The following is a 25236-nucleotide window of genomic DNA, read 5'->3' as shown; positions in this document are numbered from 1 at the left end:
GTCACAGGTTCGGCCGCACATGGAGTATTGCTCTCATCTTTGGGCGAGAGCACCTGGATACCAGCTCGGTCCTTTTGACTCGGTTCAGAGACGTGCTATGAGAATTGTCGATGATCCCAATCTCTCTGGCGGTATCGAGCCACTCAGCTTGAGGCGAGACTTCGCCTCGCTTTGTGTGTTCTACTGATTATACAACGGACTGTGTTCTGAGGAATTGTTCGACATGATGCCGACAGCCACCTTTTACCACCGCACCGCTCGCCATCGACAGGGAATTCATCCCCACACACTGGAACCTAAGTGGTCCAGAACAGTGCGGTTTCAGAGGAGTTTCCTCCCGCGTACACTTAGATTGTGGAATGAACTTCCTGCCGAGGTTTTCCCACGAGACTAAAGCATGGGGTTTTTCAAGAAGGGTATATTAAGGTTTCTTAAGGGTCGGCAACGCGCAAGTGATATCCCTGGTGTTTCAGGCGTTAATAGGCTACGGTAACCATTTACCATCAGATGGGCCGTATGCTTGATTGCCACCATCGTGGTATAAAAGAAAAATAGTTACCTTGATGGTGTGTATGTTAAAGTCCGCGCCCGAGTCATTGTACACGATGGACACGTAGTCGTTCCCGATGTATTTCCGCTTCTCGTTGCACGTGGGGTCCTTCGCGGACGACGGCATCGCGGTCGCCACGTGGAACAACACCTGCACACACACACACACACACACATACACCGTTGTTCAAATTTTTACTAATCTATGGTTATGCAATATTAATTTTGTTTCTTAATTCTTGACGGTCTAGGTGGAGATGTAGTGCAAGTTTTTTTGAAAATAACTCCAGGTGTATTTCCTTTTATTTCTCTCTCCTTTTAATGCATTCTGACTGTGACGGTGGAATACCGGAAATTAATTAACACAATATAAACTTACTGCTAATTGCCAACACGTTTATATTTTAAAACTATTTATACTGCTTAAAATTATACGACGATAAAAATATTCTTATTTTAGTAATTATGGAAGGCAAGGCTTCTGTATAAACGTCAGCATCTTGGACCTTACCTAAAAATAAATTTAATAATTGCAATGCTCTCATAGTGGGAGAATTGCTAGCGTGGCTTGTGTGTACCGACGCGGTTGCAAACAGTCGGACACGACGACTGGTGACACTTCTCACGTAATTCGGAGGGATATTGAATCCTATCCGTTCTACAACTGCGGGATTATCTATTTGGTTGCGCAGCAGCAAACAGTATGAGTGAAGCTTGAGTTTTTTTTTAATGGATAATAATAGAATGGTGCACCCGCCTGCGCTAACGGTTTACGCTGGCGGGGCACCAGTGGAAGTTGATAGGATGAACATGAGGGCAGGTCAGTTAGCCCATTGTGACAAATTCACTAAGAATTTATCACGATGGTTTCCAGGGGGCACCTGGAGGTCATCTGACATGGTACATTGCTAGTAATAGGTTCATTAGTTCACATACCTAACAATATCTTTCATCCTGGAAGCTTGAGTTTGATTCATGTATGTTCAGAACCATTATACAATTTTGTTTGCAGTTAGGATTCCTACCCAGTACAAGATTTCTTTCATCTACTTCTGCGCTGCCTTTACATCTACTCCTTCACGCGCTCGCACAATCTTATTTATAGATATACTAGCTGTCCCGGTAAACGTTGTTTTACCATATAAATTAATAACGCTATAAAAAAAATAGGGGTTGGTGATTCATGTATGATTCAGTAATAAACCATTCATTATACAAAATTTTATCTCTAAATCGTGATTCGTCTATGGTCTAAAGTTAGACCTGCGATGCCCCTAGTTTAACAGTGATCTAAATGCAAAAATACAAACTCCATTTTAAAAATTCTATTGTAAGTTGTAGTTTTTGGAAAAATAGTTTAACTAATTTAAAAATATATTAACTAAAAATATTTAAAGCAAATTTTACGACAATAAAAATATCTCGCCGTTCCTTTTCTCCGTATAGGACTCCTACTTGTAATTTAAAACTGATTTTCAGCCTAATAGTACATTAATAAATATTATATATTAATGAAATAGTTATAATGAAGACATAGATAAATAGAAATAACTTTATTTTTAGTTTATACATTTTTCTTTGAACTAATATTATTTTTGATCTTTTCAGTTTTCTGTCATATGGCATACTTTCTAGAGAGTCATTACGTCAATGCTTTATACAATCAAATATCCTCACCGCGTACATTTATGAAAATATTATGTATACTAGTTTCAAGAAACTTAAAGACGGTAATTGCGTAAGATTCTACACGCTAAATCTTACAGAGAGGCATCTTATTTATAGATATACTAGCTGTCCCGGTAAACATTGTTTTACCATATAAATTAATAACGCTATAAAAAAATAGGGGTTGGTGATAGAAGGGTGAAAATTTAGGGTTTTATGTATTTTTAATGACACATAATAAAATAATATAAATAAAAAAAATCCCAAAAAATAAAACAGTAATGTTAGGAATAAACAACCCTTATCACTAAGGGTTAGGTTTATTTCAAGTATTAACTTTAGGAATGGTTTAAACCACGACCATTTAGACCACGTTTCGTCCGATGAAAAATAGATAGTATCCGATTTTTAGACCTACTGAATATGCATATAAAATTTCATAAAAATCGGTCAAGCCGTTTCAGAGGGGTATGGTAACTAACATTGTGACACGAGAATATTATATATAAGATATTACAGTCGTGCTTGCTTTCGGGCTGTTTTTGTAACAAATAATCATTTCTACAAAATGGGGAAATGGGGGACTGGGGGACAAAATCTCTGGAGCAAGGTGCTAAAGACAGATTTGTTGATATTTTATAACTCTTTAACGTGTCTGCGGATATTAAAATGAACATCATAAACTGCTTCTTCCTTATCCCATGTATTTGGGGTCGGCGTAATATATTTTTCTCTTCCATACATCCCTGTTCGCAGTCATCGCGTTATTTACTTCCTTTCTTACCATATCATCTTTCACACAGTCCATCCATCTCTTTTTCGGCCTTCCTCTGCCCTTATAACCATCCACATTCATATGTAACACCTTTCTTAAAATATTATCCTCGTTCCTACGCATTACATGTCCATACCATGATAGACGATTACTCTTCAACCTCTCTGACACCGGCGCCACTTTCATACTTCCTCTAATGTATTCATTCTTTATCTTATCCATTCTTGTCACACCACACATCCACCTCGACATTCGTATTTCAGTTGCACGCAGTCGTCTTTCATCCGTCATGGAATTAAAGTTTTAATAGAAAACTGAAAGCTTAAAATATATGCAAACACAGTATCAGCGGTTCCTTCGTTAAATCGGGCTCGCTTCTGATCATACGTGAAAGAAATTATGGTGTAAAGGCAGCCAATGAATCACAAACACCGCAAATGTGTAATAGTGGTATAGTGGTGAAGGTGTGGTGAAGGTGACGTTGGTAACCTGCATGATGTCGTCGTGCCACACGTAGGTGTAGTGTCCGTCCTTGCCGCCCTTCTCCAGGTTGAGGAACAGGTGCGGGTTGTCCGCGCCCGCCGCCAGGGACACCAGCGTGCCCAGCTGCGGCAGGAACTCCGCGTACCTGCCCACCACACATTATGTACTACACTCTTGAATCTCCACTTATACTTATAATACCGTATATAAGTATATAGCAGTGTTGCCAGTAACTGATAACTTTTTTTTTATTAATTAATAATTTGATTGTTTTCAATCAGGATTAACTGATAGTATTGTGTGGGATGGTGATATGATGGTGATGTGAGATGATGATAACTTTGATGATATCATCAACACAACAACAACAACAACAACATTACAATCAATGTGCCTAATATTTGCACATTGATTGTAAAAATAAAACTATGATCAATAATTTAAAATTAGTGTTCTAGTTGTTAAGAAACATTTATGTCTTATGTGCGACTGTGTTGAAAGTAGTAAATTATATTTTTGCTGTATATCCACTGAATATCTCCATGACAAAATCATCACGTACACTTAGATTGTGGAATGAACTTCCTGCCGAGGTTTTCTCACGAGACTACAGCATGAGGTTTTCAAGAAGGGTATATTAAGGTTTCTTAAGGGTCGGCAACGTGCACGTGACACCCCTGGTGCTTCAGGCGTCCATAGGCTACGGTAACCATTTACCATCAGTTGGGCCGTATGCTTGCTTGCCAATACAGTAGTATAAAAATCATCATCAACATCTTAATAATCATCAAAATCAATACAGTAACAATAGAGATACAGTGAACTCAGAGATTACTACAAGACAATAATTGCAACTGCTATTTTTTTAAATTGAATTGAAAACTAGAACCGGAGGTCACAATTAGTAAAACTGTAAGGGTCTCACCTAACGCTGCCGTATTCATTCTTTAATATTAAAACTTCGTTGTCTTGTTGTCCGGGCCCCACGTACAGCACTCCCACCTACGGCACGGAAGAGAAACCAAGCTATAGAAAATATTACACAATAATGCTGATTTACATTTACAAGTTGTTGCTAAATTTATTACTCTGAACTGCGTCTAAAAGTTGACAGTCTCAGTGTAACTGCGATCCGATGTGCACGTATTATAATTATTTTATTTAATATCGTAATTGCTCAGTATGGGACACAGTCACTTAGATACATAAAATAATAATTGCATTTAATAATGTCTAGTAAGACAAATTCAATATTGTCTACTAGGCACTGCTGTATCTAAACTGTGTCACCCCACCTTACATTTTCCTATTGTTATTTAGTATATAAGATCATTATTTTTATGTACATATTGTCAGTTTATCATCATATGTAATATACATCGTCTCGATCAGCAACATCGTATTATTTACCCGCAACACTTAGCGCGGCATAAGCCGTGCTAGTCGAAGTTTCAGCCATGTGTGACAAACTTGTGGCCAACGAACTCCTTGCGTTCCTGCAGCAGAAGCCGGACGTAATGGACGAAGTAAGTGCAGTCCAGATCTGTGTGTCCAACTTCAGCCGGGCCGACATCGCTAGAGCGAAGGCTCTGCTCTTCGAGTCCCTAAATAAGACTGATCAGATGGTGTCTCGTAGACGTGACGGGACACAAAAAAGCGTACAGGACATTACAACGCTGCTGAAGGAGACCGATCCAGACGACGTGCCAACTTTTGTGGCGAAGGATTTAAACAAACCTCCTCCAGTCACATTTGATCACGTCGATGTTACCAGCCTACTCAAGGATATCGTGTCCTTAAAAAAGAGTTTGGCAGATGTGACGCTACGTTTCAATGCGTCAGAGCACATAATCAGTGAGTTGCGCAAGGAAGTGGACAGTTTGCGCGACTCGCGAAAAGAAACTAGGTCACTCGACGCTACGAACATCAACACGCGCCGTGGGGCATGCCGCGATGCGATCACGGCGGAGTCAGCGGTTTCGGCGTCGACACTGACGTCACCAGACGTGGTGTCACCGCCGGCCGCCGCCCCCCCGCGCCCCCCGCGCCCCCCGCGCCCCCCGCCCGCAGCTCGCGAGCGCCGATACCGCTGCATGTGGAAGCAGCGCTAACTAAATCCTCGGTGCAACCACAGCGTCGAGATTTTGCCGCCGTCGTCGCTAGCAAACCGACTGCTTCAGTGCAGCGGCGTGTGCCAACAACGGCACTGAACGTTGACCCTACGTGTGCTGCCACTGGCAACCGCGACGATGATGGCTTCGTCGTGGTACAAAAGAAGAGGCGCACAAACAGGGTCAATAGGAATCATTGTGGCACTGCACTCACTGGGTCCGACTTTCTGCTGCGTGCTGCTACACCGACCACGACAATGTACCTGTCCCGTCTACATTACGTCCACTAAGGAGCAGGACATTGTCGATTATATTCGTACCAAGAGTAACCTGATATTGAGGGTGACGCAGCTGAAGTCGAGTCACAACGCGAGTTTCAGAGCGTTTGTGGCCCTGGTCCCCACCGTCTTGCTGCCCACCTTTATGAAAGAGGACTACTGGCGGGTGTGGTATATCGGCGCTACCGTGGCAGATTGCCGTCTTCAGTGCCGTGATCACACAGACAATATCGTTGTATTAGTTTTTAAATATTATATTATATGTATGTTGGTCTATAAGGTATTTATAATATGGGCCTAGTTGCCTAAAATAAACGAATAAATAAATAAATAAATATTTAGTAGGGTTTTTGTCGTTTTTTTTTAGAAATAACTAAATGTTATCTAATTAGATAAATAAAATATAGGATTATTTAAAAGAGCAACACACAAGTTTCTTGCTCGTTCTTCTTGTGATAAGACAGCTTTCCGAACGAGTGGTAGATAAAAAACAAATTGTTATGACTATTCCAAAGTGCTTAAATTAAGTTTATTTGAATAAATGATTTTCTATTCTATTCTATTCTATTCTAAAAAAGATATAAAGTAGAGAATATTAATTCCATGAAACAAATATAAAATACGTATGAAATTATATATTAACAAAACAAAGAGAGTAATTACACCTATAACACTAGCTCTGCTTAGGATGGCACTAGATGGCGCTATGTTCATTTTCCTGGATTATGATTATATAGACTATAAGTGCCGCTAGATAGCGTTGTACGGAGTCCTGCCGACGAAGAGAAAGTTGTCACAGCGCTCATGCTGCATGCTCGCTCCAGATCTCCAACACCTCGAGTACCTTGTGAGTGTCGAGGGGCGGCACCAGGTCGAGGTTCTTGATGGTCCGCTCGTGCTGCACGCCCACCGCCCGCAGTGGTCGCTCCGCCAGTGGATGTAGGCTGCTCGGGGCTTCGCCTGCGGACACGCAGCCCCCGGGGGCGCCAACGATAATGTAAGACGCTCAGTAAAATTGACTATTTACTAGAGAAATATTGGTTCTAGTAATTAACATTTTTATACATAAAAATTACGTGTTGCAAATTTGATTTGCACATTGTGTGCAATTTGATTCAACTTGAAAGATAGGATAGCTTACATCTCAATTTATAGTCCCAATATTATTTTATTCAAGAACCTTAGCCACAGCAACTCGTGTCCGGCTCTGCTGTGTATGATATATTTGAAGTACATTATAGGTCCTAACATATGAAATTGGCGCTTTGTAAGAGGGTAACGTAAAGTCGATTTTTTTTAAATACAATATATTTATTTAATCAAAGTTTGTACCATTGCTAGTTATGCATTTTTGCCATCTCCATAGGTCCATCCACATTCTTTTTTCAAAATACCATATATTTATTTAAGCATTTGTGTTACCGTTGCTAATTAATAATAGATTGAATATCATATATTCAATCTATTATTAATACCACTCCGTCTGTATAGCAACACGCATAATATTGTAATTAATAATATCGGTGTATATAATATTAGAATTAAAAATAACAAATAATAATTAATTTAACAACTTATTTAGTTCAGTAATTTGCAAGCGAATGAATTTGACATTTTGTCAATCTATTTTTTATTAAATGTATCTGTGTTATATGGCTAGTTTATGCAAGGAGGTTGGTAGCCTACACATTAAAATCTTTGAAGGCGCTTTGAACAAACATGTGCCAACTGTTAAATTTTAAATTGGTAAAGACAAGGAATTACAATTTTAAATTTATAAAGCTATTTACTCATAGCTGTAAATTTGAAATTTGTAACATTTAGAATGTTACAACAATTTGTAACATTCTAAATTTGAAACATTGTAAATTTGAACTTGGAATTCCTAACCAAAGAGGACATATTTGAGATCAAGTGGCCAGTATGACAAAACGCCAATTTTACTTGTAAGGACATAATAGTAATTTCTGGTTACAGTGTGGGGATGACTGGTGTACCTGGCACTGGCGGCGTGATGGGGTGCGTGCTCATGTTGTGGTACAGCTGCAGGAACACGAACGCCGGGGACACGCCGCCCCCGCCCCCCGCCGCGCCCCCCGCGCCTCCCCCCGCACCGCCGCCCCCCGCACCGCCGCCCCCCGCACCCGCCGCCGTCGCCGCCGCGCCCCGCACGCCGCCCTCCCTGCACGCACACACCACACATTACTACATGTACGGACGAGCCCCCCTCCGATCGATCCCCGTCCAATTGAAACGGAGACCGATGTTACGACGGCCTGAGCCGAGGTTCGAACGTTCGTATCCGTTAGGCGCGATTGGCCTTCGGCCGCTCCATAAGTCCTTCCTTTGGTCTGGAGTACCATCTGCATTCGTCTCCTATAGTCCGGTGATGCTGAAAGGTCAGCTGCGGTTAACAGCATTAGAGTAGTCAGAAAAAAAAATGTAGGGACAAAAAACAGGAAATAAATTTACCCACACATGGAAACGGTAAATTTATGAAGAATCCTGATAACATTACATACTCGAAATTTGTTCTGTAGAAAAAGAGAAAGTTCCGCAATGCATCACCTAAACTTTCAAGATAATCAGTAGAGCTATTCTGTAAGCATCACTTACGAATTCGAAACGAAGCCGAATCCGCGATGAGATTGTACGTTGGTATTCTGTAAAACTCGATAGCGACTGCAGCGCCACACACACACTCGATAGCGGGATGGAGGTAAAACAGGTACTAGTGATTTTTATGGAAATATAGGCAAACTCGATAGCTCTGTAGGCACTTTATATTTGGCAAGCGGATACAATGCCTTGAGTAAAGCTATGAGGGAAATGAGTTGATTAAACTCTTACAGAATACCAATACATTTCTTCGACTAGCATATGTTTTGGTCGGCCCAGATATATTCATACGAATTTTTTAACTAAAACCAGATTTTTTTTGTAGAACAAGCCATTTAAGTGTATAGTTCAAATAAAAGAAATACTATATTTATTTAAACGAATAAAAGCTGAAAGAGAATAACGGGTTAGTGTTACCGGCGCCTGGTGGGGCTCATCACGGAGATGGTGTGCGAGCGCTTGGAGCGCGACAGCGGCGGCAGGTCGTCCCGGTCCGCGGGCCCCCCGGGCCCCGCGGGCCCCGCGGCCGCCCCGGGCCCCGCGACCCCCGCCGCCGCCGCGCCGGGCCCCGGGGCCCCGGTCCCGGCCCGCGGCGCCGCCGGCGGCTTGCTGCTCGCCGACACGGTGCTGTCGCTCGCCGTCTGACGTTTAAATACGCTCACATTACTTCTAAAACACTAATATGAAAATGATCAATTGCATAAAGAAATTGTAAAAAATTAGATGAGCACGAGCTGAAATAATTTAAACCATGATGGGTGTTCGAGCGCTATCGAACATGAGCCATTGACAGCCGCTAGGGCGGGACACTTTTCATTTTGCCTTGCCCCTTACGACGACGTCACCGCACGCGTATCTTATAGAGCAAGAGCCCACGACGGCCAGACTTTCACGTGACGTATGTCTGGCAGTCGTGGGCTCTTGGGCTATTATTAAGTAATTTAGTTTCAGTTTCAAATGTAAATTGAAAAGAGCTTTACTGGAAAAACAAATTTTAAGTAATTGAGAAACTGAATATTACCATAACATACGTGTATCATAGTCTCATGGGTGCCATGGGCCTGTACTCGTATATACTACTACATACTGTGATTGTGAGCGGCGACACGGATTGGTTTTTCTATTTATCTTGTAATTTTTTTTTATTTTTTTTTCCTTTTAATACTGTTATTGTAACTGATTTCGGATTTTGTGAGCATTGAATATTGTAATTCATTCTATATATATTTATATTTGTGTATCCTAGATCTTATTAAATATATTTTTTTTGTGTTTAAATTATATGTATCTGTATGTAGTAAAAAAACCCGCATCTTAGTTTTTTTTTATGAGTAATGGGGGTTGACTGTAAACCAGCGCTGTATAGGTGCACCTCACTAAGGTTGTGCTTATATCAGCAACAGCTGAGGCAGCTCCTATTGCCAACTTCCATGTTATTACTTATCTCTTGTTTTGTGTCTTATTGTAAATTGTATTATTTATGTTATGTTGGCAATAAATCTATTATTCATCTATCTATCTATCACATAGATAATGTTCCTTGTAATATTATAACTCCTCGTATTAAATATAATAATTTACAGTCCACTACTCATTTTATTTACGAGTCATCAACAGTGGGAAATTCACTAGTTATTAAACAGGATATGTAGAATGTGAAGTTCGTCCTGATAGGTACGTACCTTCTGCAGCTGGTGGTGGCCGCCTTCTGACCCTGAACCTGCCACATATAATAAACATATTACATTACATTAACAGCCTCGGTGGTCTAGTGGTTTAGCACACCGCTTTACTATCCGATGGTTGCGGGTTCGATTCCTCGCACGGTACAAACATCTGTATTCATGAATATGATTTTTTGTGTCGGTCTGGGTGTTATCTATGTATAATATGTATTTATTTACAAAAAAAAAATGTATCCGTGTATTTATATCAGTTGTCTAGTAACACAAGCTCTGCTTAGCTTGGAACTAGATGACGTTGTGTGAATTGTCGAAAAAAAAAATATTTCATACGTTTTATTTTATTTATGGTAGCAAACAAGCATACGGCCTAACTCAAGATGCTAAACGATTACCGTAAACTATTTATACCTAAAACACTAAGGTATCAGTGCGTTGCTGACCTTTAAGAAACCTTAATATACCCTTCTTGAAAAACCCCATGCTGTAATCCCTCTAGAAAACCTCGGTAGGTAGTTCATGAAGGCAGGAAGATTTTCAAAAACTGCACTGTCTGACCACTTAGGAGTTACCGTGAGGGAATAAATTCCTTGAACTTCCCCAATATTAGGACTATAGTAATCATCATTACATAGTATAAAACATAGTCGCTGTCGCCGTCTGTCCGTTCCTATGTATGCTTAAATCTTTAAAACTACGCAACGGATTTTGAAGCGGTTTTTTTAAATAGATAGAGTGATTCAAGAGGAAGGTTTATATATATAATAATACACTAGCTGATCTACACCCGTGCGAAGCCGGGGCAAGTAACTAGTAGGGTCATAAAAGTTATAAAAGCAAAATAACAGTAGTCGTACCCGGGTCGGAGTTGTAGGTCATAAGGTGCGGATGGTGGGGCGGCTGCTGCTGCTGTGGTGGTGGTGGTGGCTGGTGTTGGGGCTGCGCGTGGGGCGCGAGGGGGGAGGTGCCCGACATCTCCTCGGGGATGGCCTCGCAGGAGACCCGCATGTCGCTTTTCTTCGCCGCCTTTTTCGACGCGTGCATGGACATCGACGTGCTCCTGTCGTCCAAACCATTAAGGTTGGGGGGAAAGAAGATTATTAGTTATGTGGACTCATGACCCCATTACTAATAAAGTACCATAGCAGGTTGACCTCCACGTGATTCCCCCTGGAAACTATCGTGATAAATTCTTGGTGAAATTGTCACGATGGGCTAACTGATCTAACCTCATGTTCATCTTATCATCCTCCACCGGTGCCCAGCGTAAACCGTTAGCGCAGGTGGGTGTACCATTCCATTATCATCCATAAAAAAAAATAACTCTCACTCACTCCAAAGGTTTGTACAGTAGGTGGCGTAGGGGTGTACGTACGCGGTCGCCGTCGGAGCTGGGGTGGAAATGCACATGCGAATCCCCTAGCTCCGGCATAAGCGCTCGTAGGTACACCGTGTGGTGTGTGACTACAAGTCTCACACCGCCCGCCCGCCCTCCGGCGGGGTGACGGTCTTTTGAAGATTTTCCGCACGTAAAAAAAAATGGTACGTACGCGGGCTCGCAGCTGGGCAGCAGGATCATGTCGTCGGGGTCCAGCGGCGGCTCCCCGGGGGGGGCGGAGTCCCGCGCGCCCAGCTTCCACGACGACGACATCTCCGGGGAGGAGTTGGAGCGCCGCACGGGGTGACGGCACTTGCCCTACACGCACACATATCTATAACTTACTCGTTCAACCCATCATTAATAATAATAATAATCTCAGGACAATTCACACAGCGCCATCTAGGCCCAAATGAAGCTAGCTAAAGCTTGTGTTATGGGTACTAGATAACTGATACGAATACATAGATTTTTTTTTGTAAATATATACATATTATACATAGAAAATACCCAGACCGATACAAACAATCATACTCATATATACAAATGTTTGTGCCGTGCGAGGAATCGAACCCGCGACCATCGGTGTGAAGCGGTGTGCTAGACCGCTAGACCACCGAGGTCGTCAAAATCATCATTATCAAAATTAAACATCGCGTCATAGCTACTAACTCTATTCTTCTTTTTATCTTAAAGACTAATTTGACATTACACAGAATAGCTTTTTGCGATCCTTAAATAATGTCATAGCACTATCTAAATAATAAAGGAAATAAATATTGATTGATGCCGATTTTATAGGAATGCGATCAGTATCGCCAGTACAGCACTACCCCGCTACAGCTAATTACAGCTAATTATCCAGAGCTACTGTTATTATAAACTGCAGAACAGCTGATATCTTTAATTATTTTACAATGTTATTATCATACCATTGAATGCAATAGTAAACAATAAAAAGCAATATAACGAAAACGTATTAGAACCCAACTTTAGCAATTTTTTAACAACAGAAATATAAAAAAATCAAAATGATGTAGATGAAATGAAAGATATTATCTTAATGATATTATAAACGTCAAAGTTTGTGACTATGGACGTTTGTTACTCTTTCACGTAAAAACTACTGAACGGATTTTGAAGAAACTTTACAGTAATATACATCATATACATATACATCAGAATAACAGGTAGGCTATATTTTTATTGAAATTTAACGCGAGTGAAACAGCGGGCACAGCTAGTATAGTACGAGTGTGTGACTGACCTCCGGTACAATGAGCAGCATGTCGTCGTCGTCGGTGGTGCTGGAGGAGCTCTGCCGCTGCGGCGACCCGGGGATGTTGATCGGCTGCGTGCCCAGCCTGCGCACAACCACAAGTTATACCATACACGCACGCATGCAAGCACGCAAGCACGCACGTACGCACGGCACGCAAGCACGCACGTACGCACGCACGCACGCACGCACGCACGCACGCACGCACGTACGCACGCACGCACGCACGCACGCACGCACGCACGTACGCACGCACGCACGCACGCACGCACGCACGACGCACGCACGCACACACGTACGCACGCACGTACGCACGTACGCACGCACGTACGCACGCACACACACGAAAACCCCGCATGCACTTGTTTTGTTGGCCACGAACACATTTCAGTAACCATTCGGGTCCTTTCAGAATGTTTCACAACATAACAGTGCATATTTTTACAATAATATATAATTATTGTAAAAATAGATGCTTTAGAAAAAGCGACTTAACGCGCTGATCATTAAAAGCAATTTCAAACAGTCGACGCATTAATATTTTTAAATAATTCTGTTAATAATTAATAAGTTATATTTAGGCATACGGCATGGCATTCATTATAGATTAATAAAAGTAAATAATATCACATTTATTTTATTGAATTAGGTGTCAGTTTGTGGAAGTCCATTTCATCACTTAATGGGTATAAGTAGTTTTAAAGTTTCATTTTTAGTGCACATTAGTAATAGGAGAATGTATGGAGTGAGAAAACTTAAGAATGGAGAAGAGGGGGGGGCATGATGTAGTGCAATGGGAGGTTGCATGGGGGGCGGGGTGCAGTACCTGTGGTGGTGGGGGTGCGGGATGCAGTGCGAGGCGGACGGCAGCCGCCGCCCCGCCACCACCGAGTCCGAACTGTGCATCGTTGTTATTTTTAATATTTGTTTTTATCTAACAAATATTTATTATGGCAATACGTCAATAGTAAGCCCGTGCTCATAATATTGAAGGTTTTGAAATTATCCAATTATTTAATGATTTTTTTAGAAAGTTTGAAAAAAATCGGTTAGGTTGTTCTTAAGTTATGTGACTGAGGAAAATATGCATTTATTGTCATATATATTAAACGAGCACTGTATATATATAAATATACAATATCTCTCTATAACCCGTGTATTAAATTCAAATAATTATAAAAAGTTTTTTTTAAAAGCTCATTTGAAAAGAATAAGAGCTAGTTAACAATTTTTCTTAGCTCGAAAACACTCCGAACTGACGGTAGAATACATACGAGTATATGACATATCATAAGAGTCTGTAATAATATGAATAAAGATGTTTTGTCTTTAGCAAACTAGTAGCATATTAGGAAAACTATAGTCAGGAGTGGCTGGATATTTTCGTAGCATATTTTACTTGAGTGTAGTACGTTAGCCAGTAAGCCAGTATTCCCAAAGTAGGTAGCAATAAGTGTTGATGCAGATATCGGTCAAGTACAGTAAGGGCTACGGTGCTCGTCTTGAGGGAGGCAGCGCCCCAATCAAAGACTCCCGACACTTGCGCGTTTGCCCTTACGCTTCCACAATTGAGTAGGGTGAGATAGGTCGCCCTAACAATGAGATAGGGCCTGCCCTACCATCTATAGGGCGGGTTAACGTCGTCGTAGTCGCTGTGTGAACTGTTGAAATGATGAAACTGATGAAATGTTAGCGCGACTTTGGGACTCCAGCAATGGCGTTCGTAGGTGTATCGTTTGCCTTTTTCTAAATCGAATGCTACACCCTCTCGTATTTGCTCCGCCAGAAGTAAGATTTGCACACGATAAAAAAAATACAGTAATCAGACACTTATGGTGGCGTGTAAGGTGGTGTATATACCTGGACTTGTGGAGGTCTGGCGCGGCGGCGCGGGGCCCGGCCAGGGGTGCTAGGGGCGGCAGGGGGGCGAGGGGGGCGAGGGGCGCGGGGCCCGCAGCCCCCGGGGGGCCCGACGTGCGCGAGGGGGCGCCCGCAGACCCGCTGCGCGACCGCGGCTCGCTGTCCGACTGCGGACACATATTACAAACACTCTTTACTTAACATTACTGAGATTGTTCTTGTATTTTTAACTATCCACTTGTAGATAAAATATACTACGTTACGTCTAAAAATTACTAAATAAACGAAATATAATATTAATAAGTAATAAGAAATTTTGTCAATCATAATTTTAATGCATTACCACATTAGGAACGCAGATTCAGTTGATAATGTTGATTCAAGTTGTAGACACAAATATAACTACTCATAAACTGACAATACATGGTCTATGTGTGTGTGTGTGTGTACGTACGACATCGAGCCGCGAGTCCCCCAGGCCGGAGGAGGCGGAGGAGGTGGGCGCAGAGGGGGGTGATACCAGCGCAGCCAGCTCCTGCAGCGGGGACTCCGACACTTGCTCCCAGCTCATCTGCAATATCACTCACTCGCTCACAACTCACATCCATACTAGACTTTCCATACACCCCTAATGTTTCAGTCGTCCATAGGCTACCGTAACTATTTACCAACAGATGGGCCGTATGCTTGTTTGCCACCATATAGTAGTATAAAAAAAAACACCATAAATGTATTCAAAACCGATAAAATTTCGAATAAATTGGAAGGAAAATGTGAAGGATGGAGACCAAGATGACGAGCAAAAGAAAATGGCACCGGTATGGTCGTAAAAATTTCTGATTTATGTCATATGTAAAACAATATAGTGTTTATAAAAAATATAGATTATAAAAATGGTTTATAAAACAGTTTCCAACAGATACACAAAAAATAACTGCCGACATTTTCGAACCGATTTAAGATGTAACCACGTGACCGGCCGGTCCCGTGAGGGGGCCCGGTCGGTCACGTGAGGGGGCCCGGCCGGTCCCGTGAGGGGGCCCGGCCGGTCCCGTGAGGGGGCCCGGCCGCGGGGCGGTGTGAGGGCGGTGTGGGCGGTCACCTGGTTCTGCACGCGCATGACCCAGGAGACGTCTCCGGTGGGCGTGCGCACGTGCACCTCGGCCCAGCCGCCCGCCCAGCACGCGCAGCACCCGCCGCCGCCGCGCGACCAGTCCGTGTCCGTGTCCTGAAAATTACAAGTCAACTTCACGACTAGTATCCAGAACGTCCACACCAGAACACATGACGAACTTCTTTTTTTCCTATGCGTTGTAAGACCTGAAGACTAAAGTATCCCGGGACAAGGGAGTAAGGAGATCTGCGTACCGTGCAATTAAATTGCCATATGTATTAAAAAGGTAAGCGGGTAAGCGCGCATGAGATATCAGATGACGTAAGACAGAGCGCAATCCCATTTATTAATAAAAAAAAGAACATAATATATGAAGCACACGACGTGTATTTGAACATTTACCGATAAAATAACATTTGTTTTAATTACTATTATAATAGACAAAACAGAGGTACACCAGTTTGCACAAAATCTTCGAGTCTTTTTTCTTTTTTTTCGGACTACTCTAATGTTGGCCGCAGCTAGCCCTTACAGCTTAACCGAACGATAGGGGGTGAGTGCAGATGACACTCCAAACCAAAGGAAGGACTTATGGAGCGGCTGAAGGCCAACTCCCGCCAGACAGTCTGAGGGCACCGCTAGGGATTCGAACCTCGGCTCAGGCTGTCGTAATATCGATCCACCTTTGAATTGGACGGGGAATCGATAGGAGAGGAAAACCGTCGAGTCGCAGACTTCTAATATAAATACATAAGATACATTTTTTGTAAATACATACGTAATATACGTACATAAAGAGCACCCAAAACAACACTAACAATCATACTCATAAATACAAATGTTTGCATGTCCGAGGAATCAAACCCGACCTATTAGGCACATTGATTTTAGAAGAAGAAGTCTAATCCATCACGTTTAAAATAAGTAATCATGTTGCTAAGTAACAGCTGATATGTAACGTGCAACTGTGATGGAGATATTCAGAGATATTCTCGATCTGATGGGAATAAATTATATTTCCTGCTGTACATAATCCACTGAATATCTCCATCACGACCATCCAATGTACGATATGCTAAACCCATAAACCACCGTAGCCGTCAAAGATTTATCTCAGAATAAGCATAACTAAAATAATATGTGCATAGGTTATTTAAACATTAGGTACTCTCAATATGGCTCGATGTGCTCTAATATGGTTGAGTGCAATGATGGCTGACTCATCCGTCATACTCGTGAACGGGTGCTGCTGGTGGGGACTGGTCTGTTCAGGTTGCGAACACTGATTAGATTTTTTGTTTTTTCTTTAATAGCATATGCTGGTGGTTACTCTACTCTCCTAAATTTGAATTTAAATGAATCTGTATTAATGTAAATACGTACATTAAAAAAAATACGAGCTGAGTTTCTTGTCAGTTCTTCCCATATCGAAATCATTCCGAACTGACGGTAGATTTGACATATCATAAGAGTCTGTAATAGACCTACATGAATGAAGATATTTTGAATTTGAATTTGAATATCTAAAGGCGGGCCCTCTAGGTCCCTCATGTACCTAATATACATTATCATAACTCACAATTTCCTTGGATATCCTCTCGAACCGCTGCGAGAAGTGGTTGAGGACATCTATAACTGGATCCGTCAGCTTATTGTTCTCAGCCGAGTTTTGTCTGCAACATCAAAATAAACGTTTCATTACATCACTGTTTTAGAAAAAAATACTCATTACATTTAAATACATTGAATTGCAAATAATAATTATAACATTGAGAACCAACTTAATACAACACAGCACTAAAAATAATAGTATATTACGATATAAGTGCGTTATAATGGTTATAACACACAAGGTTCTATTACAACCCGTGCCGACAGAGAGGGCGTAATAGAGCCGAGTGTGTTATACGTAGATATATCAAAGTTTTCAACACACTAGATTTTAAATAAACTCAATTATAAAACTGTGATGCACACAGTTTCCCGCTGTTTTATTTTTTTAAATCATACAAAATACTGGCTGGAAAAGCTATTTTTCTTTTTTAAATCAACGCGTTACATACTGGCTGGAAAAATTGAAATTTGATAAAACAAAATAAGTAAAAATTTATGAAAATAGAATTATATTTTATTTGAGTTTATAAAGGACGAGTGTTTTATTAGTTGCTTTATATATTTTAAACCCGGTGAAATTAGATCCACTCTACGCTATTTAGTATTTAGATTTATTTTAAGCAAATGTGTTGAAAGTACAATAATATAAATATGTGCAAACATAATTCATGATATTGAATTACAAATAAAATACAAAATACAGCTAGCGTGTAACTTGTATCATAACACATTAATCCCATACACACTCTATACAAAGGATCTCTATACAACAAAATGAACAATTATATTAAACTAGCCAGAAGCGTAGCGTGCCTTGACGTGCCGTATAAAAAATGTTTAACCCTTATGAAGGGTAAAGATTTCGTCGCACCCGTTGCGAGGTCCCCCGCAGGTCTTTCCGAGGCCATTTGTCCTTTGTGAAAGTGTGGTGCGAACGACGTTTTTTTCGCCACTGCATCATAATTATCTGTCACTTTTCCCATTTTTTTTTTATTTATTAAATCATTCATAGCTGATCCGGGAAAGTAAATGTTATTTTGGTTTTTGGCATTTGTGAAATAAAAATAATTGGGAAGTTAATTTTTGCTTACGGACGTTGGGGGCCCTGTTCCCCCGGGTGGGGGGATACGGTGGTAGTTACGCCCCTGAAACTAGCTGACCCTTACAACTTCGTTTGCGGCACATTCTCCCCGTCATAGCTACTGTTTTCGAACTATTCTAATGCTGTTAGCTTTTACAGCTTCACCAGACGATAGGGGGCGAGTGCAGATGGCACTACAAACCACAGGAAGGACTTAGGAGCGGCTAAATGCCACCTGACGTATAGGACTTTGTTCTGAGGGCTGGGCTATAGGTTCGAATCTCGCAGGATGAACATCACCCAATAAGGGCGTCGGGCTTCATCCACAGCGATATGAGGAGGAGGGGCGTATGGGCGCCTCAGATCGCCGCAAGGTTCTGAGGTGTGACTGCGTGGGCGGTGCATCTCCAAGAAAAGCCCGAGAAGGTGGCGCGCGTTTACCCGCGTTCTCGAGCGGGGAGGGGGGAGGGGGTGGACTCCCCAAACAAAAGCGAAGGGGCCCGCGAAAAGCGGGTCGACGCCGTCGGAGTTGCGGTGGACTAACATTGCGATCCCGCGACTCTCCATGAGGGATTTTCTTATTGTACAAGAAAGGGGTTCGAATCTCGGCTCCGATCGTCTTAATTTTGATCCCCGGCGGGGGATCGATAGTAGGGCGACCGTTACATGTCAGTTACAGCAAAATAACGTCTTCAGCCGCCGTGACTCTTTAGTATAAAACAAAGTCCCTTCCACTGTTGTTCTCTTAGATCATTTCAACTACGCGACGATTTTAATAGTATTCAGAAATACATAGTAAATTAAGAGCAGGGTTTATATGTAAATATAATACACGTACACCCCCATGCGAAGCCGGGGCGGCTAGCTAGTTACATAATAAAAATATTTAATACTATCTAATTCAGTTTAACTACAGCATTTGTAGCGAACTTACAATGAAATAACTACAGGACTAGTCGTAAGATTATATCAGAGTGACCGCTAATGATCTATATACAGGATGTCCCAGAAGTCGACGTGAAGCCGAAACCGGATTATAGGGTATGTCTTAATAGTTATACAATAACAAAATTGTGTTATGTATATAGACAAATAAATAAAATTGAATGTCTGTTTGTGGCTTCAAATAACCATTGTTTGGTTTAGTTCCCGGCCCGGATAGCGTGGGATGGATTTCCATTAAATATTAAATTTATGTAAGTTACATTATTTCATCACTACATAGTATAAAACAAAGTCGCTGTCGCTGTCTGTCCGCCCTATGTATGCTTAAATCTATAAAACTACGCAACGGATTTTGAAACAGTGTTTTTAATAGATAGAGTGATTCAGGAGGAAGGTTTATATATGTAATACATATACACCCGTGCGAAGCCGGGGTGAGTAGCTAGTTTTTATAAAGTAATACATTTCTTAAGAGAGAGGAATGGACAGAACAGGTGCAGATCGACTATCGGCATTTAAAATTATTACAAAAAATGAAAATGAAAAATATGTTTCGATTGTTTCACAAAGAACGGCTAGTGCAACCTAGTCGAAACTTCGAGAGAGGTAAATACCTTTATTTGCCATAAAAATATTCGTGTTAAAACCCGTTTAATACGTCTAAATTAAAATATACGTGTTTTAATGAAATCACGTTACATGCAGCAAAATCTATATCGCAGTGGAATAACAAAAGACATCAATATAATGTATTCTAGCGCGTACTACTGCGTGCACAATTGATACGTAATTACTACATGATGATTACAGATATAGAGAGTGCATGCGTGGTAAATGTGACGAGTGTGACGAGTGTGACGAGCGTGGCGGGCGTGGTGGGAGCGGGAGGACCTGGTGGTGTGTCCGGAGGCCGGCGGCAGCAGCGCCGCGTCCGACATGGACAGCGACGAGCACGACGTCTCCGTGGAGCGGCTGTGCTGCAGCGAGTACTTGCTGTAGCTGCGCGCACCACACACCACATAACGTATACGTATCCATATGCATTTTTTATTTGTTTTACGGCTCTGGATGCATATCCTTTTGAGCCGTATCAATATTAACGCACACTTCATTAATTTGACGGTCCTGGTGGGGTAGCGGTAAAGACGTAGCGCTAGTGTTGCCAACTTAATTAATTTGACATTTTATGATATCGCGGTAAAACACTTTGCTATGGTTGCGGGTTCGATCCCCGCATATATACAAACATTTATATTCATAATTGACTGTTTTTATTAGTATAATTGTTTCATAAGCATGTAATAAGTGTGTATACAACCAAATATTTCAAATGTTAATATATTATATTCAAAGAGCTATAGTGTATTCAAAGAGCACCTGGTTCAAAGCCAGTGATTAATAATAATGATCCTGAATAATTCGCGTAGCGCCATCTAGTCACAAATTAAGCACAGTTCGTGTTATGGGTACTATTTACATTTTTTGTAAATACATCCATAATCTATATAGAAAACATCCAGACAAACAATCATACTCATGAATACAAATGAATCCGATTATATTTTTTATATAATAGGAATTTCTTTCGCCTTTGTATAGTCATCACTTATTTTTTTAACTACTTTTTTTATCTACTGCTCATTCGGAAAGCTGTCTCATCACAAGAAGAACGAGCAAGAAACTTGTGTGTTGCTCTTTTAAATTATTTCGTTGTAACTTTACATTTTTAAGTTGAAATGTAAATATCTTTATTTATACGGGTCTATTGCAGTCCCTTATTTATGTCAAATCGGAATTATTTCGAGATGAGAAGAACTGACAAGAAACTCAGCTCTTAAATAGCAGTTCAGTAAATAAATACAGATTCATTTTTAAATTTATATTCGGGAGATTAGAAGGACCAATAGCGTATGTTATTGCAATTTGTTAAAAGGAAACAGTCTAATCATTGTTCGTAACCCGAACGTACGAACGAACGAACGTAGTATGACCTGCCACCATTGCACTCAACCATATTAGAAGGAATAGAATAAGAATAGAATAGAAAATCATTTATTCAAATAAACTTACATTGAAGCACTTTTGAATAGTCATTACATTTTTTTTAATCTACCGCTCGTTCGGAAAGCTGTCTCATCACAAGAAGAACGAGCAAGAAACTTGCGTGTTGCTCTTTTAAATAATTTTATTATTACTTTACATTTTTAAGTTTAAGTGTGTGAATACAAACCACCAATTAGCACTAATTCAATTAAATACTCAAAAAGAAAAAATATTGAATACATAACCAACTGGTTAAACAATTAATAAGAGGAAATCAGTCATAGTGATTAGAGCAGACCAGTCCCTACAAGCAGCACCCGTTCACGAGTATGACGGATGAGCCAGCCATCACTGCGCTCGACCATATTTTAGGGAGCCCAATGACCCGGCCCACCACGACGCCACAAGTCTGGACATTTTAGTGAGCATGAAGGAGCTCATTGACCTGCAATCACGCTGTTACAAGTTTAACTTTATAGCGAGCGTGAGTATTTCAAGTTACTCTATTTACTAACTTGGAAGCTTAGAGTAGATAAATACCGATAAAAGATTTTACTTGTGTTAACTATTGTGTGAAACATCATTAATTAAAAATAGTAAAGTCAATAATCATAATTCTTTATCTAAGGCATTCAGAGTAACCTGAAACGAAATGGCAGAGCCCAGAGCCTAAGTAATCTTTTTGACATTGACAACTTGATTGATGAATGTACGTCAGTTACGTAGCGAAATTTGGAGCGAAAAAGTTTTTTTTTAATTTCGAACTACTCTAATGTTGTTGGCCGCAGCTGGCCGTTACAGCTTCACCGGAAGATAGGGGGCGAGTGCAGATGGCACTCCAAACCAAAGTAAGGACTTATGGAGCGGCTGAAGGCCAACTCCCGCCTGACGGATACGACTTTAGTCTGAGAGCACCGCTAGGGGTTCGAACCTCGGCTTAGATCGTCGTAATATCGATCCCCGTTTGAATTGGACTTGTCGAATCAGCTAGTAATATATAATAATTAAAAAAAATACGAGCTGAGTTTCTTGTCAGTTCTTCTCATCTCGAAATCATTCTGAACTGACGGTAGATTTGACATATCATATACCTACATGAATAAAGATGTTTTGAATTTGAATTTGAATTTATATTATGCTAGTGAAATTGCATATGTACATTTAAACTTCAATCTACGCGATCAACTCAGTCTGTGTGTTGAAAGTACGAAGTAGAAGCAGTATAATGGCTAAATAAATTTGCGTACATAAGCGGCAGTCGCTTCTAGGCGCGATAGATTAATGAATCGAGAAGAAAACACGTTTCTACCGTATAAGTGTAATCATAAGAATGCTGCATAATTCTGGACCTTATATAGTAGGAAATAAGGAACAGTATACGATCTACTCGATCGTTCTGAATTACGATCTGCGACAGTCTAAATGAGATGTGTCGTCAAGCGAGTAATTTAGAAGTTTTTGTCAGTACGAAGCAAAATGGCGACCGGCCTGTTATATACACTACAAATATAACTAAACTATGATTTATATATCTAATAATATATGCCCTATCTATACATATAAATAAAATTGGGAGTGTCTGTTTGTAATATTGAAATAACCGTTTTTTACTACATGCATATGAATATAAATACGGTATGTACACCAAAATAACAATTTTTGTCTGTCTGTCTGTTTGTTCAGGCTAATATTTGAAATGGCTGGACCGATTTTGACGGGATTTTTTTTGGCAGGTAGCTGATGTAATAGGGAGTAACTTAGGCTACTTTTAGTTTAGAAAAATAAAGTTAAATTCCACGCGGACGAAGTCGTGGGAACAGTTAGTAGCTACAATAAATCAAAAGATCAGCTGTAAGTCAGTTTAAACATTGCATTAAACCAGTGGTTCCCAAATAGTTTTTGCTGCGTACCACTTCAAAAAAGACCTCAAACCTTGCCTACCCTATATTGTAGCAATCACACTAATATTATATTATAAATGTGAAAGTTTGTGTGTGTATGTATGTTTGTTTTACTGATAGCCGCACGTACCCCTTGATGCAACTTCACGTACCCCAGGGGGTACGTACCACTACTTGGGAAACACCTTATTAAACGAAGGGGGATCGGGGCAAACCAACCAGCCAGCTTTAGACTATCAAGGCTAAAGGTGGCAAAAGGGCCCCGAGTCCCCAAACTTGCACATTCTTCCCATGGTCGTGGGTTCCATTCCTCGCACGGTACAAACATTTCTATTCATGAGTATGATTCTTTATATCGATCTCTGTATTTTCTGTTTGTTTATAAAAATAAATAAAAAAATATGAAGTATTTATAAGCAGAGCTTCTGTTATGAGACAAGCTCTGCTTAGCTTGGGACTAGATGCCGATGTGGAATATCCAGGGATTATCTATGGTTACAGATCATAAATGGCCATGTTGTAATTTACAATTGCAAATATTAAATTATTTGTAAACGTAAAACAGTTATATTTGAATGTTAGTCTTATATCTTTTTGATGTGTAATACCAAACAACACTTAATGAGAGAGGGAGAGAGGAGAGAGAGAGAGAGAGAGAGAGAGAGAGAGAGAGGGAGAGAGAGAGAGAGAAAGAGAGAGGGGAGAGGGAGAGAGAGAGAGAGAGAGAGAGAGAGAGAAGGGAGATAGAGAGAGAGAGAGAGAATGCAGTGATAGCCTTACCGTTTAACTTCTGGAGGGTTGCTCTGTGACTGCACTTGTAACTTGTCGCTTGAGTTCGCCGTACACTCGCCAGACCCGTCGTTTACTTGTACCTAATATAAGAATATAACACTAATATAATATAAGAATATTTGTTTTAGATACCTTATATTAATAAGGTTAAAACGGGTAATAATATAAATATTTTTATGGTAAGGAGAGAGACGTACGTACGGACGTAAATAATATGCAAAGTAAATACATATTGGACAGTTAACAATATACAATAAAGGTACAAAAAACGTGAGAATTTTACTGACTCAGTCACGCGTATAAAGATAAAAAATAATATAATAGAAATAAAAATAAAAATAATCTTTATTCAAATAAACTTAATGCAAGCACTTTTATACAATAGTCATATTTTTTATTCTATCACTCAATCGGAACGCAGATTCATGACAAGATGAATGAACAAGAAACTTGTGTGTTGCTCTTTAGAATAGATTTTTTTAATATAAATAATTACACAATAACAAGTAAGAGGCATGCGATGATATAAGAATTAGTAATGTATTGTTTGTTTTCCGAAATATCGACTCATACACCACTGTCCTTAGTCGCCATACAAAGATGTACGCCGCACATGACGCCAGCAGTGTGCGCTAGAGACGTCATAATGCTTCCTTCTCTTTCACACATATAATGTAACAAATGCGTCCGTGTTTGCTAAGTTAGCGTAAAGTTGTGGGAGTATCGTTTCCAAGTAGCTATTACCTGTACCGCGGCGTTACTGGCGAGGTTGTCGTGGGCGTCGGGAGTGGCTTGCGTGGCGGATGTGGCGAGCGTGGCAGATGTGGCGAGTGTGGCAGCTGTGGCGAGCGTGGCGGCGGCGGCGGGCAGCGGCGTCAGTGGCGGCAGCGGGCTCGCCAAGCTCTCTGAGTGTTGCCGGTACAGCGTCACGCATCTGTGCAGTTTTTTTTTAATACATTACATAGCATTTCATATGCGCAACGTACGCAGTTTTTAGTAGTCAAGCATATATTGCGTACAGTTGAATTTACAAGCAAGCTGTGGATTATGCACGCTCGTTATCA

At 40.8% G+C, this 25236-nt stretch overlaps 1 protein-coding gene across 1 annotated transcript in view; it reads right to left on the bottom strand.

Moving 5' to 3' along the window:
• Positions 1 to 25236, bottom strand: part of LOC131850643 (tuberin) — a 43440-nt gene that overhangs the window by 2703 nt on the left and 15501 nt on the right. Inside the window, exons 18-35 of the mRNA XM_059200944.1 lie at positions 24917 to 25106; positions 24161 to 24252; positions 20328 to 20435; positions 17376 to 17469; positions 15785 to 15910; positions 15137 to 15253; positions 14683 to 14849; positions 13649 to 13720; positions 12811 to 12907; positions 11716 to 11861; positions 11012 to 11225; positions 8901 to 9124; positions 8508 to 8527; positions 7862 to 7969; positions 6709 to 6824; positions 4401 to 4477; positions 3482 to 3620; positions 560 to 700 (exon numbers count right to left, since the gene is read on the bottom strand). Coding sequence (XP_059056927.1) covers positions 560 to 700; positions 3482 to 3620; positions 4401 to 4477; positions 6709 to 6824; positions 7862 to 7969; positions 8508 to 8527; positions 8901 to 9124; positions 11012 to 11225; positions 11716 to 11861; positions 12811 to 12907; positions 13649 to 13720; positions 14683 to 14849; positions 15137 to 15253; positions 15785 to 15910; positions 17376 to 17469; positions 20328 to 20435; positions 24161 to 24252; positions 24917 to 25106 — 2248 coding nt within the window. The remainder of the gene's footprint in view (positions 1 to 559; positions 701 to 3481; positions 3621 to 4400; positions 4478 to 6708; positions 6825 to 7861; positions 7970 to 8507; positions 8528 to 8900; positions 9125 to 11011; positions 11226 to 11715; positions 11862 to 12810; positions 12908 to 13648; positions 13721 to 14682; positions 14850 to 15136; positions 15254 to 15784; positions 15911 to 17375; positions 17470 to 20327; positions 20436 to 24160; positions 24253 to 24916; positions 25107 to 25236) is intronic.

This window comes from Achroia grisella, unplaced genomic scaffold, assembly GCF_030625045.1.
Source record: "Achroia grisella isolate CSIRO2021 unplaced genomic scaffold, CSIRO_AGI_Agris_v1 utg778, whole genome shotgun sequence".
Lineage (NCBI taxonomy): Eukaryota > Metazoa > Arthropoda > Insecta > Lepidoptera > Pyralidae > Achroia > Achroia grisella.
Note: the sequence above shows the minus strand (reverse complement) of the source record. Positions and strands in the feature narration are given on the sequence as shown.